This window comes from Thunnus albacares, chromosome 18 (assembly GCF_914725855.1).
Source record: "Thunnus albacares chromosome 18, fThuAlb1.1, whole genome shotgun sequence".
Classification (NCBI taxonomy): Eukaryota; Metazoa; Chordata; class Actinopteri; order Scombriformes; family Scombridae; genus Thunnus; species Thunnus albacares.
Genome location: NC_058123.1, coordinates 3,494,149 through 3,508,671, shown reverse-complemented (window position 1 = coordinate 3,508,671; position 14,523 = coordinate 3,494,149). Strand labels below are relative to the sequence as shown.

The 14,523-nt window shown below is 38.8% G+C and overlaps 2 protein-coding genes and 1 long non-coding RNA gene across 5 annotated transcripts in view; 1 reads left to right on the top strand and 2 right to left on the bottom strand.

Moving 5' to 3' along the window:
• The window catches only part of LOC122968028 (versican core protein-like), a 41,478-nt gene extending 33,970 nt beyond the window's left edge, over positions 1–7,508 (bottom strand). For both annotated transcript variants that reach the window (XM_044332935.1, XM_044332936.1), the window contains exons 1-3: positions 7,311–7,508; positions 4,535–4,612; positions 2,585–3,031 (exon numbers count right to left, since the gene is read on the bottom strand). In XM_044332935.1, the coding sequence (XP_044188870.1) occupies positions 2,585–3,031; positions 4,535–4,601 (514 nt within the window). In that variant the 5' untranslated portion in view covers positions 4,602–4,612; positions 7,311–7,508. The remainder of the gene's footprint in view (positions 1–2,584; positions 3,032–4,534; positions 4,613–7,310) is intronic.
• Positions 7,509–8,317: 809 nt separating this feature from the next.
• Positions 8,318–9,553, top strand: LOC122968089. Its single transcript, XR_006398742.1, has 2 exons — positions 8,318–9,293; positions 9,451–9,553. It is a non-coding gene; the product is annotated as an uncharacterized LOC122968089 (long non-coding RNA).
• Positions 9,287–14,523, bottom strand: part of xrcc4 (X-ray repair complementing defective repair in Chinese hamster cells 4) — a 40,386-nt gene continuing 35,149 nt past the window's right edge. For both annotated transcript variants that reach the window (XM_044333017.1, XM_044333018.1), the window contains one exon: positions 9,287–10,198. In XM_044333017.1, coding sequence (XP_044188952.1) covers positions 10,096–10,198 — 103 coding nt within the window. In that variant the 3' untranslated portion in view covers positions 9,287–10,095. The remainder of the gene's footprint in view (positions 10,199–14,523) is intronic.

Below are 14,523 nucleotides of genomic sequence, written 5' to 3'. Positions count from 1 at the left end.
AATTAGTCGATTGATACACAATACTAATAATCATTTTAATTAATTTTCAAGCAAAAATGCCAAATATCTCCTTGTTCAAGCTTCTCAAATGTGAGAATTTGCATTGGCCTCTAAGAAACTATGATGAACATTTTCACTATTTCCTGATGTTTTATAGACTAAACAATCAAACGATGCATCAAGGAAATAATGGTGAGATTAATTGATAATGAAAATAATTGTTAATTGCAGCCTTAATGGTAGACCTGGCCTCTGTGGTGAATTTTTCACCACAGAGGCAAAATTCCCCGCTGGTATCTTCTCCATCAGTTCTATTTTTCTTAGTCTGACTCACAGGATGTAGACTGTGAGTATAAGCCTGCTATTGGCCGGATATTTCAGTGGGAATTTTCCTCCTCTTCCTCCATCTGTGTGTGTTACAGTTTTCAAAAATCCCTGTTGCTACGGGAAACAGAGACAACAACAACCTCCGAGCTAGCAACCTACACGCTGAAAATGGCGAGTTTTTCTTTTTTAGCAGTCATAACACATCTTTTACGTCTTTTACTGTTTTATGTGGTGTTTTGGGTTTTTTTTTTACAAGGATTTAGCCATTTTTATGCAAGGGCTCGCCTCCCCACGTGCAAATGTTCCACCAAAACAAGTCCCCCCCTCCGACACTGCATCCCGGGCTCAGCGCGAGAAGAGTCTATCCTCCTGGATTATAGATAGAATCCCCTGTTTCTCCTCCATAATGATTTAAAATGACACCACAGATTTATTCCTGACAGAAACCTAATAATTCCACCTCATTACACGACAGTATGGGGAAACACAAGCCAGTCGGTTATTTCAGCTGTCATCCTCGGACTATATGTAGCTGTTGTCTGGTGTCATTAGCTCCTTTATTCTCAGCTGGATGAGAGGATTATTTCTCATCTCCCGGCAGAGTGGCAGGAGGATGTGAATAGATGACTGAGCAGTTAAATGGAGAGTTGTGTGTCACTCATAGGGAGCTTCTTTGTGTGTTTGCTGCCGGACAAAGCGCTCTGTTCACTGTTAATGTGGAATCTGTGTAAATGTCTGGACCGAGAGTTGGCTCAGTTATCAGATATTCTTTCACTGGGCTCTGAGGGGTTTCCACAGGATGAACTCTGACGGCAGGACTTCAGAAATACTTGATATTCACCATAATTCAATAAGTAACTCTGACTTTCATATACAAGCTACTGTTTATACAGTCGGTTGAATCACACTGTTAAACAAAAAAAAAAAAAACACAGTTCTGCACAGTTTTTCTTATCCAGCAGCTGCAGAAAGCAGGCAAAGCTCCAAACTTTTAGTCTCTCTGCTGGTTTGTGCTAATATAACATTGAACTGAGATTTGACTTCTCTTCACTGGTTGTGTGAGGAATGACACCACGCGCTAATTTGCAAATCCCTGATGACATGAACTAACCACATACTGTCGTTTCAACCTGCATCAATTGATTTTGTTGCCACTTTGGGACAGAACGACGAGTAGTGAACACAGCACTGACATATCATCACCTTTAAAGTTGATATGTTTAACTTGTTGCTCATTTCCACATCCAGCAGTTACATCTGTTTACTGAGAAGACACAAGATGTTTGAATGTGCTTTCAGTATGTATTTCATGTTTTTCTTGATTTTTATTGATTTCTCTTTTACGCTGAATAAAATAACATCTTTTTAAAGGGCAAGTTACTTAAACTTTAATGTGGTTGCAGCTTTAAAGGGTTTGGCCCTTAAATGAAGCAAAATAACAAATCATTTTTCAATAATCTGTCGACATTTCTACATTCTAAAGAAAGATCTATGAGTAGATTATGGTGTAGTCTTTAAAACCTGCATTAACTGATTTTTTTGGCCACTTGGGGGCAGCAGAAACAAGCTGTAAATACAATACTGACATATCATCAGCTTTAAAGTTGATATGTTGAACTTGTTAGCAAACAGTTGCTTATTTCCACATCCAGCTGTTACGGAGCAACATTATCATTCATGTGGAGTCGTGTTTCTGTCCACCTGGTGAATGTAAGTCCAATATTCACTCTCTTTTAGCTCTGTTTTTAGTCTCCACCAACTCCTGAGGGAAATATCTGGCTCTTTAGCTGCTAAATGCTCCACTATGTTCACCAGCTAGTCTACAGCTAACTGTGTCCGTTTGCCGTTTAGTGGTGAGCAGGTAGTGTACATCGGCTTTTTAAAGCTTTTTCTCTGAAAACAGCCGCTTGCTACAGCCCAAAACGATGCTATGAGAGCGCTGAGAGTGAATCAGAACAGTAAAGTTGCAGGCTGTAAAACCAAAACGATGAGCTGATAGACGCTAAAACGCTCTGTACAGCTGAGAGGAGTTAATAATAATTGTCTTCATGTGTCTTTGTTGATATAAAAATATTGATTATAGCAGCTTTAAAGAACATCTTGAAAGCACCTTTTGCTCTGCCAGTGTGTCTGCCAGCTGCACACATCTGGATTCAGTCACTGAAGAAGTTTGTAGACTTGATATTAAGTGTTAATTTGACCTATAAACTGTATAACTGGAGGTTTGTGTGTGTGTGTGTGTGTGTGTTTTACTCACCACTGACGTTGAGGCTCACAGTGTCCTGGGTATCCTCCATACCGTGCATGACCTCACAGCGGTAAAGCCCGGCGTCGCTGGCCCGGAGCCGCACGATGATCAGGGAGGCGTCTCCGACCGACAGCGGATGGCTGGGCACCGACACCCTGGTCGAGTAGTCCTGCCCCACCTTCACCACCTGTCCCTGGGCGACCAGCACCACCTTCTCCACCTGTCCCTCCAGCTTCGTCCACTTGATCCTCAGCGGCTCCTCTGGACTCCAGGTGTGAGCTTCGTCAGTGGGGACGAGAGGTGCGGAGGTGGGAGTGTTTGTGGTGTGTGACGGGGTTTCGGTCGAGCTGCTGGGAGGAACTTTTATGATGGAGAAGCGACACGGCAGCACCACCCTGCCTGCCAGCGAACCAGATGCAGGCGAGTGCGTCTCCATCTTCATTGTCTGTGATGACGCTGGAAAACAGGAGCATATCATAGGGTTGTAATTCAAAAACGACTGTCCATATTAGTATCTGTATACTGTATATATATACATATATTATATATTATATATATACATAAAACAGATTTACACTGGAAATCTTTATAATTGTCTGAATTGCTATATTTTCTGTTTTTTACAATTAATTTATACTCTTCATATCTGTATGTTTAAGCTTAGCTGCCAAAAAATACACAAAATATTTCAACCATGTATCTAAATTAATCAAACAAGCTAATAAAACATTATTTGCCTTTGAACCCCAATTTAAAAAAAAAAAAAAAGATCTAAACTGAGTGTAAATAAGCATTAATTTGTGTGGCTTAATGGTTTGAGTGGAAATGAATAGTAGAAATAAAAATAATAATACATGGCAGAATTGCATCGCGCCATGTTACATGCCAGGTACGTCGCTTTATGGATGTTAATTCTGGTCGATTCATCACTTTTGTCCAGACTAAAATATCTTAATAACTCTTCTATAAATTATTCCTTTTTATTTTTTATTTCCTTTAACGCCACCATGAGTCCATATTTGCAGATTTGACGACGTTCCCACCATCCTCAACTGTACTTTGTGTTTAGCACTAATTAGCAAATGTTAGCACGCTAACATGCTAAAAGTGGATGGGTGAATATTGTAAACATTACACCTGCTACATATCAGCATGTTATTGTGAGTATACTAGCATGCTGATGTTAGCATTTAGCTCAAAGTACCAAACAATAGCAATATGCAGCCCAGACAAGCATGATGCCAGTTTAGTCTTGCTAATTAAAAACTGGAGGTTGTGTATATAATAGCAGGAGATACAGATGAAAATAATGTTGGTGTGCTCTCACTTTTGAGACTAACTTACTAACTTCACTTCTTCAGTTTTCTTGTCTTCTGCTGCTGAGCTTCAATATAGCATCATGAGCTAAAAATACACTTTTGTAACATCAGTCCAGCTTCATCCTGCACTGCACATCAAATCTGGTGGAAAAACTGCTGAGAAGTTGTTGAATGAGTCGATGAGATGTCTGAATAATGAACTTAAAACGAAGTTATGTCAGTGGTGGCGCTGCACACAACTCTTTTTTTCCCTTGTATTTGTATTTGTTTACTTCTGCCACATGAAGTAACTCAAATAAAAATAAAAAAAATGATTCATTTTTCTAAATCAGGACATCTCCAACTGGCAGCAGACGCAGCAGCAATCAGACTCTTTCCTCCACAGACTGATGCAGCCAGTTAAATGTGTGTGTTTGTATCTAACCAGGAATTACTGTGTTTAAATCTGATGTCCAGTGCTGAGAGAATACGTCTTATGTTGGAGTAATAATCACTTTCCACTTTGTCAGGCTTGGACCCATAATCTGGCTCGTGTGTTATTACGCCTACGTAAGAGGAAGGAAAGGATAAACAGTTTGGGGGGGGGGGGGGGTGACAGCAGAGTTTGGAGTCGTATAATTTTCTGCTGGACTCGACTCACCTGGTTGAGGACGAGCTGAACACAAACTCAGCAGGCAGAGCAGGTGTGTGACGACGTGTGAAATCATCTCAACACGATCTGAAGGATCAAAAGACAGTCGAGTCACACTGATAACGTTACGCAAAATATGTTCATTCATGATTTATAGTTGTACTGGAGTAGATTAATTGCTTAGTTGATTGACAGAAAAATCAATCAGCAACTCTTTTGATAATCGAATAATCGAATAAAAGTCATTTTTAAGCAAATTCCAATTTCTCAAATGCAAAGATTTGATGCTTTTCTTTGTCATATATGACATTAAACTGAATATCTTTTGAGTTTTGGACTGTTGGTCGAACAAAAATAGACATTTGAAGATATAATCTTGGACTGGAGGGAATTATAACAAGCATTTTTCACTATTTTCTGACATTTGATAGATAAAAACGATTAATCAGGAAAATAAATGTCAGATAAATTCATACTTCTAGGGAAACATTGTACTTTGTTCTCCACTACATTTAATAGACAGCTGTAGTTATTTTGCAGATTAATATAACATATGATCATCTTATAAATAAATAATGAACAACACCAACAGTGTGTAAAGTGATTAAAATCAGCCTGATACATCATTAAAGATCCATTCACACATTTTAAAAGATATAAAACATACTTTGCTTTAATAATACATTGTGTCTGACATGACTTTTCCACAACAAAAAAAGTTAATTTATCTTGTTAAAGTGTCTTAAAATGACATTTGCTCTTTCTCCCTCGTTAGAAATCCAGAATCTATGAATATGCAAATACTGTTCTAAAGTTTTTTTTAGTGAGCAGAACATCTTTCTTGTCCAGGTGCTGAGTCCAAAAAAAAAAAATGTGTAGGTGATTTATTTTTTAGAAAAAGTAAGTTTTATACTTTTTAATACACATTTTTATGAATTATACTGATTTTGTTTCTTATTATTCCCCCGTTAAAAGGTCAAGATGAGTTTGACAAACAGTAAATCTTCATCTCCTTGAGGTACAGTGACATCAAACAGACTCAGGTGTGTCTCATTGAATAAATACTCATATTACCTCCTATGGGTGTGGCTGCAACCACAGAGTTAATGTACATCTCCAAACCAGACAGTAAATAGTGTCAAGATGATGAATAATTTATCAGCAATCAACATATTAGAAATATTATCAAGAATAAAAGAAAGAAAGTCAAAGAATTACAAAGATATACACACAATGCTGCTTACACAGATATTATAGAAAGTAATGTAACACTGACAAAGGGCTGTTGTACTTCTAACACTTTTAAGTACATTTTGCTGATAAAACTTAAATAATTTTACTTTAAAGTTCCTCCTCCTCTCAAAATCATCAAATCTTCTTCTTCTTGTTCCTTCAGTTGGATGTTTGTTCTTCTTCTCTGTGCAGAGTTTGTTTTCACCTTCATCTGCTGAAGGAGGAAAGTTTCTCTGTTCTCACCTGAAATCTCAGTTTAACACCTGCTATTTGTGACATCACAACTAGTTTTTAGCCAATCGTGGTCCAGTATTCAACAGTAGTGTGATGTGGAAACTCGAAGCCTCCGTTGCAGAAACACTGAGAGAATAAACTTTCTAGTGAAGGAGGAGACATCTGGTGTCCAGCAGGAAAACTTTAGAAATGATAAATATTTACATATTCAGAGATTCTGGATTTTTAATGAGGGAGAAGGAGGATGAATGAGGAGATGTTGTTTTAAGAATTTTTCAATGAAGTAATTGATTTTTTTTTTTTTTTTTGAGGAAAAACCATATTAAACACACATTTTTATGTATCTACTGTATCTCTCTCTCTCTGTCTCTCTCTCTCTATACATACATACATACATACATATATATATATATATATATATATATATATATATATATATATATATATATATGTATGTATGTATGTATGTCTTGAAAACATGTGTGGAGGGGACTATAAAAAAAAGACCCTTCAGAGTTTCCAAAGTGACTTTGAAGTCTACAAATGTCTTGTTCTGTTTGACCAATTAGTGTCTAAAACCCCAGAAGTATACAATTAACTATGAAGAAAAGCTTGAAACATGGCTGAAACTATGAATCAGTTATCAAAATTGTAATTGATTAATTGCCAAGAGTATTTCTTTCCACACTGCATGTGAGTATAAACCTACTGTTTGTACATATATTAACTTATTACACTTTCCACATAATATTTACAGTTTACAGTAACATTTTGACACTGCCTGCCAATAAAGTTGATTCTGATATTTAATATTCTTAATTTCTTTACATGAAATGATCCAACAGTGAAAGGGCATCAAAATAAATAAACTTTCTTCCTTTTAAATCTCTTCTTTTTTCATTCACACTGAGTCAAACAGTGAAAACTAGAGGCTGGAGCTGCTTCAGAGAGCAGATGTGTGATCACAGCTGTATCAGCAGCAGATTAGAGTCCAGCTGTGCTGATAAAGTTAATCAATGATCAAGTGGTTCAGTTATCAGAGGGTGTAAATGGACCTTATTGGTCTCAAGTGTCACTTTTATCAATGAGTGCCGTTTCATTTATCTTTATCAGTGTGGGAACATTCCTGCCCACCCAAAAAAAAACCCAGCTGCTGCTCCGCTGGAGAAACGTTAAAGCATCAAACGGGAAGAAAACTGGTTTTATTCTGATGATAGTTATCTTTGGTAACGTTTACGAGATTTTATAAGTTTATAAGAGGAATTTCAGCACGAATTTTGTAAAAATAAAAAAATAAATGAATTCATAAAACACCTACCTTTTGAATTCTAAAAAAAAGTTCGCAAATCCACTTGGCTTGTCTCAGGTTTTTTTTTTTATCACTTAAAACTTCTCCAGAAGAAATTCCCGCAAAATCCCGAACGAACAGCCGCGTCTGAAAGGCGCTCCTCTCTCTCTCTCACAGATCAGTCTGCTGGTCGGACCTCTTCCACCTCTCAGCACTGGCTGCAAGTTCAAATCCACTTTACACCCGCTATTATCCAGCAGACATTAGGAAGAGGAGGGGCGCACATGCCCCCCCCTCCCCGATAATACACCGCCCAGTGCAGAGAGGAGGGAGGGGGGACAAAAGGAGGAATAAAGAGTGAATGAAGATGGGTAGGCTCCACTGATTTCACCATAAAGCAGAGGTGGAAAGTAACTGATTACATTTACTCAAATACTGTACTTAAGTATAATTTTGAAGTATTTTACTTGAGTATTTCCATGTGATGCTACTTTATACTTCCACTCCACTACATTTCAGAGGGAAATATTGTACTTTTAGTTACTTTTCAGATGATTTGACAAGCTTTTAAAACCTTGATGTCTTACAAAAAGCAGTGTGTAGTCGGGGTCACATTTCACATGTCTATGAGTTGTTAACAGCTCCACCAAATAGTGATTTTTCCCTCTAAACTTCTCACATGCTTTCATTTCAATAAATGTTCTCAGTGTTCTTTTTATTGTCTACTAATATTATAATATTTTCCTCATTAATGATGTATTATTTCACCCACAACACATCTGCTATTAATCAGTATGTTCATTTATTAGATTAACTGCAGTACCAGAGGATATAACTGTGATCTGCGCATCATTGCTCTAAACCCAAACTGAAATTATTCAAATTATCTCTCATTATTGATTTGACAAAACTTCTCTAGAGTCACAGAAGACATTATACAATCCTTTTTATATATGCCGAGTTGTGCTCATAATGAGTAAAGTAAAATCTGTGTTTTTTTTAAAATTGTAATTTACGTGACCAAATAATTGCACACTTTTAAATGTTTTTATTGGCACAAATATTAAAAATACACAAAATTTTGTAAACATGTACCATTCATGAAGCACTTCATCACCAGTTCATGAAGCACTTTACAACAAGGAGTGTTTAAAATATTATTTTCATTCTGCAAAACGACAGACGGACGACAAATTAGAGAAAAGACCTGAAACAAACTCACTGTGGCCTTCTTATCTGCCACCAGATCTCAAGAGGTTCTAGTGATCCTACAGGGGGTTCTAATGGTCAATGAGGAGGTTCTAGTGTTCATTAAGGGGGTTCAAGGTTGCTTTTATTCTTTTAGGATGTTCTCTGGCTCCTTAAGGTGGTTTTTGTATTCCTTAAGTGTGCTCTAATGTTCCTTTAGATGTTTCAGGTGGTCCTTTTGAAGGTTCAAGAGTTCCTTTATGTGGTTTGAATGATCCTTTAGAAGTTTTTAGCTGGTTCTACAATTCTTTAGGATGTTCAAGGGTTCATTTAGGTGGGTCAAGCGATCTCTGAAGGGGTTAACGGGTCCCTTAAGTGGTTCTAGTGGGAATACATGAGATTTTAGGGTTCTTTTTAGTGATCCTATAGGATGTTCTAGGATTTCTTTAGGCAGTTCAAGTGGTCCTTTTGGAGGTTCTAGACTCCTTTAGAGTTCTTTAGGTGCTTTTAGTGATCCGCTAGGGTTCCTTTAAATGGGTCATGAGGTCCTTTGGGAAGTTTTAGGGTTACTTGAGGTAGTTTTAGTGATCTCTTAGGATCTTAAGATGGTTTTAAAATCCTTTTGAATATTCTAGGGTTTCTTTAGGCGGTTTTACTGTAGTACTACTTAAGGATGTTCTAGGGTTAAACAAAAGTATGTGGTTCTAGTGGGCAAAAAAGACATTTGAGGGTTCCTTTAGGTGGTTCTAGGGGTCCTTTGGGAGGTTCAAGGATTCCCTTAGGTTGTCTATAGTGGGCCTAAAAGAGATTTTAGGGTTCCTTTAGGTGCTCCAAGCAATCTCTAAAGGGGTTAACGGGTCCCTTAGGTGGTTCTAGTGGGAATACATGAGATTTTAGGGTTCTTTTTAGTGATCCTATAGGATGTTCTAGGATTTCTTTAGGCAGTTCAAGTGGTCCTTTTGGAGGTTCTAGACTCCTTTAGGTGCTTTTAGTGATCCTCTAGGGTTCCTTCAAATATGGTCCTTTGGGAAGTTTCAGGGTTACATGAGGTAGTTCTAGCGATCCCCTAGGATCTTTAGGTGGTTTTAAAATCCTTTTGAATATTCTAGGGTTTCTTTAGGCGGTTTTACTGTAGTACTACTTTAGGATTTTCTAGGGTTAAACAAACATATGTGGTTCTAGTGGGCAATAAAAGGAGATTTGAGGGTTCCTTTAGGTGGTTGTAGGGGTCCTTTGGGAGGTTCTAGGATTCCCTTAGGTTGTCCCAAGTGGGCCTGAAAGAGATTTTAGGGTTTCTTTAGGTGGTTTTAGTGGCTAAAGGACGGTTAGAGAGCCCAAAGGAGATTTTAGATTTTCTTTAGACTGCGTTCTCCACCACCATCATCTACAGAACAAATGAGGGAAGATATTTTGTCAGAATGCCGTTACTAACATACTAAATGTTGGGTTTTACTTTAATTTGTCGCCCATCTGTCTCAGTTTGCAGTACAATTCCTCATAAATAAGCATTCTGCAACACATGACCTTAAATCCATTCATCAATATAAAAATATTACATCTTTATCAATATAAATCAGTGCTGTCATCAGTTTTATCTCTCTGTACAGTGAAGTCTGGATGTAAAGGGTCAAAAGTCCTCAAACAGGTCCTCTGCTGCTGAACTTGCTGCTGCAGCATCTGCGGGGTGCTGAGGAGTCTGCAGCTTGCTGACTGCTGCAGGGGAGTCACTCCTGTAACACACACACACACACACACACACACACAGGTCAGTGGGCTAATGAGGGTGGTTTACAGCGGAGTTTTCCTGTTGAGACGGGAAGCATATCATGTGGTTCATAGGGAGCAAGACTAGAAACACATGGACAACTTTTATACCTGTGTGTACATGCATAAGTGTGTGTGTGTGTGTGTGTGTAATTGTAGCACAGCAGCTCCCCCAACTTAACTGCTCCACATCAAATGCTGGACTCGACTACCTGTGTGTGTGTGTGTGTGTGTGTGTGTGTGTTATCACACTGTGTCTCAACTCCACAGAAGCTTGTATATTCTGCCTTCACTTGAATGCAACATAGTGTGATGTTTAAGAGAGCTACAACACAGAACATCAGAGATACAGACGATGAAGGAAGGATCAGTGGGGAGCAGAGAAAAGAGGGCAAAGGGATCATGAGAGAAACTGAGATGGAAAACTATAATGTAGGCCAACTGTTCACCAGTATTTCATCTTGGTTTTATAGGGGTCAGTCTTCATGGAATAGCTTGACATTTTGGGAAATACGCTTATTTGCTTTCTTGCTGAGGATTACATGAGAAGATTGATACTTCTCTCATCTGTCTGTTAAATATGAAGCTTCAGCCAGCTGCTGGTTAGTTTTGGTTAGCACAAAGACTGCTAGTCTGGCTCTGTCCAAAGATAACAAAAACTGCTTACTGGCACCTCTAAAGCTCACAAATTAATGTTTTATATTTCGTTTGTTTAAATTTGTGCAGAAACAAGTTTAAAACTGTTATTTTATGAAGGGAAATCAAGCCCTCAGGAACAGCGCCGGGCTTTGAAGCCAATATCACATAGCGGCCAAACCGTGTAATTACAATGTCACATGATACTATTGGGCCCAAAAAGTCTTTTTCCCATAGACTTACATGGTGAAAGAGACGTCTGTAAGTCAGCATATACATATTTTTGATTGTTTTTATGTATTTGGGTCTCTGATGAAACTAAGACCACCCAGTCAGTTTGGTCTGGGCTGGCTCGCTTCGTACTCATGTGATTCAACAAGCCATTCAGATTTGTTAGATTCTTATGTCACCTGGGGCAAAGCTAGGCTAAGCTAAGCTAAGCTGAGAGCGAAAAAATTTGCCCGTATCGTGGGACTGGACTAGAGGACAGAGCCGCTGAAAACACCTGATTGAGCTCTGATCCGGAGCAGCTGACTGGCAGGAGGAGCTTGTTTTTTGAACTTTTGGGATTAAGTGGATTTATCTTCAGTCTCACCTCTCTACCTAGCTGGAGCTAAGCTAACACCGGAGTAACACACCACCTCAGCTGCTGTCATCAGTAATTAACATCTTAAATGGCGGTGAGTTTATATGATTTTAATGTTACACTGTATGTAGATATCTAATCTATGTCTATAAACAGTAACGTCACTGCTGTAGTCATGCCTTTAGATTACCTTATTTCTAATGTGTATGGAGCAGCTACAATGTTAGCATAGCTCTGATCAATACGAAAGCGTTTTAACAGTTGTTTGTTTGTCATCTTGTGGACAGACTTGACAAAAGGATGAATTCAGGCTTTTTACAAACCGACATCATGTTGTAGTTATTTTGACATCCTTTTGATCCGTGTATTGCAATTAAATCAAAGTATCCAAGTTTATTTACACTCAAACTGGCTGTTCTGAACAGGGCTGCTTAGAAGGGATGTGATGGCCACAGTGGTGCTTGATCCTTGTGGTATTTTGATCAAAGCATGTCAGACACATTTTAAGAATCCAGGGAACTGTGTTCACTTGTGGAAAAGGGGTATAATATGGCCTCTTCAACACTGGATAAAATTACTATATGTATGTGCAAGCAGTCGCTTTTAATGATAAATCCATGGAGAATTATCACACAATTGCAATTTCACAATTCTCTGCAGAGCATTTACAATCTTTTAACTCATTATTCTGGTTTTATGGCCTAAACTTTTACTGTATGATTTAGTCTCACCACTCTCATTAACCTTGTTTCCAGCAGGCAGCTGGAAACAAGGTTTTTAGAACAAGCTCTAAAAAGCCACTGTACACTACCTGCTCAGCACCAAACGGCAAACAGACACAGTTAGCTGTAGACTAGCTGGTGAACATAGTGGAGCACTTAGCAGCTAAAGAGCCACATATTTCCCTCAGGAGTTGGTAGAGAGTAAAAACAGAGCTAAAAGAGAGTGAATATTGGACTTACATTCACCAGGTGGACAGAAACACGACTCCACATGAATGATAATGTTGCTCCGTAACTGCTGATGTGGAAATAAGCAACTGTTTGCTAACAAGTTCAACATATCAACCTAGAAGCTGATGATATGTCAGTGTTGTGTTCACTACTTGTTTCTGCTGAAAACGAGTGGCCAAAAAAACCCAAAAAACAGTTAATGTGGGTTTAAGCATCAGTCATGGTAGAAACATGAAGCTGCTGCTGCGACACAAAGTAAGTTGAACCAGGCTCAACCTTCGCTGCATGTAGATGTGTTTCTCCAACTTTAAGAAATTTACAAAAGGCTGTGTGAACCGATCAGGGCCGAAACTTTTGACATACGTTCACTATTTCCGGGGATAGCGACCAAAAGTTAATTCACACCCACTTCAAGCAGTGATTGGTCAGCTGTGCGGAGGTAAGAAAGGAGCCAGGGTTTCAATTTATCTCTCTAGCTCTCCTTGTTCATTCATGACAAAACTATTTCTGTCACTTTTCATGTGAACTCAGGTGGTTTTATTTATGCACAAATTGAAAATGTGCATAAAAACAAGTGGATAGAAACACCTAGTGGAACAAATAAGTTCAATAAAATATGACCTCTGTAGAGATGTAACTGTCTTTCTCCTGAAGTTAACCACCCAACATGAAGCACCTCTCGCTTCTTGCATTTCTACATATGAATGGATGACAAATCTGAATCTAAGATGACCTGAGGACCACCCACAACCCAGAAAATCCTTGAGCTTTAAGTCACAAGCTGATTTTTAAAGACCTTCTGGAAATGAGGACATGAGATTGCTGACTTTCTCCCATCAATCCAGCCCCACTGTGACTGTGATTATCTGAATAGGAACGTGAAGAAAAGGCCGGTGTGAGAAACCAGTAGAGGAGCGAGGAGGCCCTGAGCTTGTTTAAATCATTACCAACTGTATGACAAACACTGCTCCGCTGCTGGAACCAGTTAAGAGGAAACAAGAGACGTGTTCACTGCAAAGGGGGGAACTGTTTCGATGCTGCCGCAGAGGACCACCGGAGACTTCAACACATGGCAGAGGGGGACGTGACGAGAGTGGTTTCAACCCCTGAGAGGTGAGGTTAAGCTCAGGCACACAGGAGCCCCCACACGGAGCTGGTCTGGTGACATACCAGAGCTGCAGCATGGACGCCAATTATGTGCATGTTTGTAGCTAAGAGACTAAACAGAGGTTGCACCAAGCTGGACAGAAGAATTAGTTTTGTCTAAATGAAACAAATACGACCAAATGTTTATCTCTTTAAGGTTCTGTTCACCCAAATTACATAAAAAATACACTTTTTGAAGACTTAAAAGAGCACTCCGCCAAATTTAGCATCACACTCCCATAAAATTGTTGCACTCATGGTGGACAGTTTTAAAAAATGATGGAAGAAGTGTCCCAGTAGCCTACTGGTCAAGATGCATGGTTCGATTCAGGCTCCAGACTTTTTGATCTGTTGTTATAACCCCCTCTCTACCCATGCTTCCTATCACTCTTTCAACTGTTGAATAAAGGTGAGAAAATGCCAAAAAATATCTTCAAAACCAAACACACTGAAACAATTTACTGATGAACATCACTTTATCAATTTGCTCAGAACTTCTGTGCAGTGTCTCCAGTTATAGCACAGGTTTTGGTTGAACGTTGGTACCAAACCTGAAAATATCACTGTGAAGACTTCAGGAAGCTGAACACAGTCACTGCACCCGACTGTCATGTGCCAAAAAACAGTTCCAACATGCAACTTCCCTAAAACAACAATCTGCTGTTTTCACATTTCAGTCGCCTAGAGAAAAAGCTTTTTTCAGAGTGCTCCGCCTTCAACCAATCATATATTCGATGGGGCTGGCTGGTGCTCATGGTGAAAAAACAATGTCAAACAAATAGATAGTAGCCTAAGAATAAAATAGATAATAAAAAGCAAAGGGGTGATGCTAGAGCTAACTGTATTCTGACTACAGCGATGCACTTAAAAGTACTTCCGCACATTCTTCTTCCTTTTCAAAACGTGGTGCCTACTTTACCCACAATGCAACTTGACTGCTAACAGACTGATCTGAGATTGTGGCGTGTTA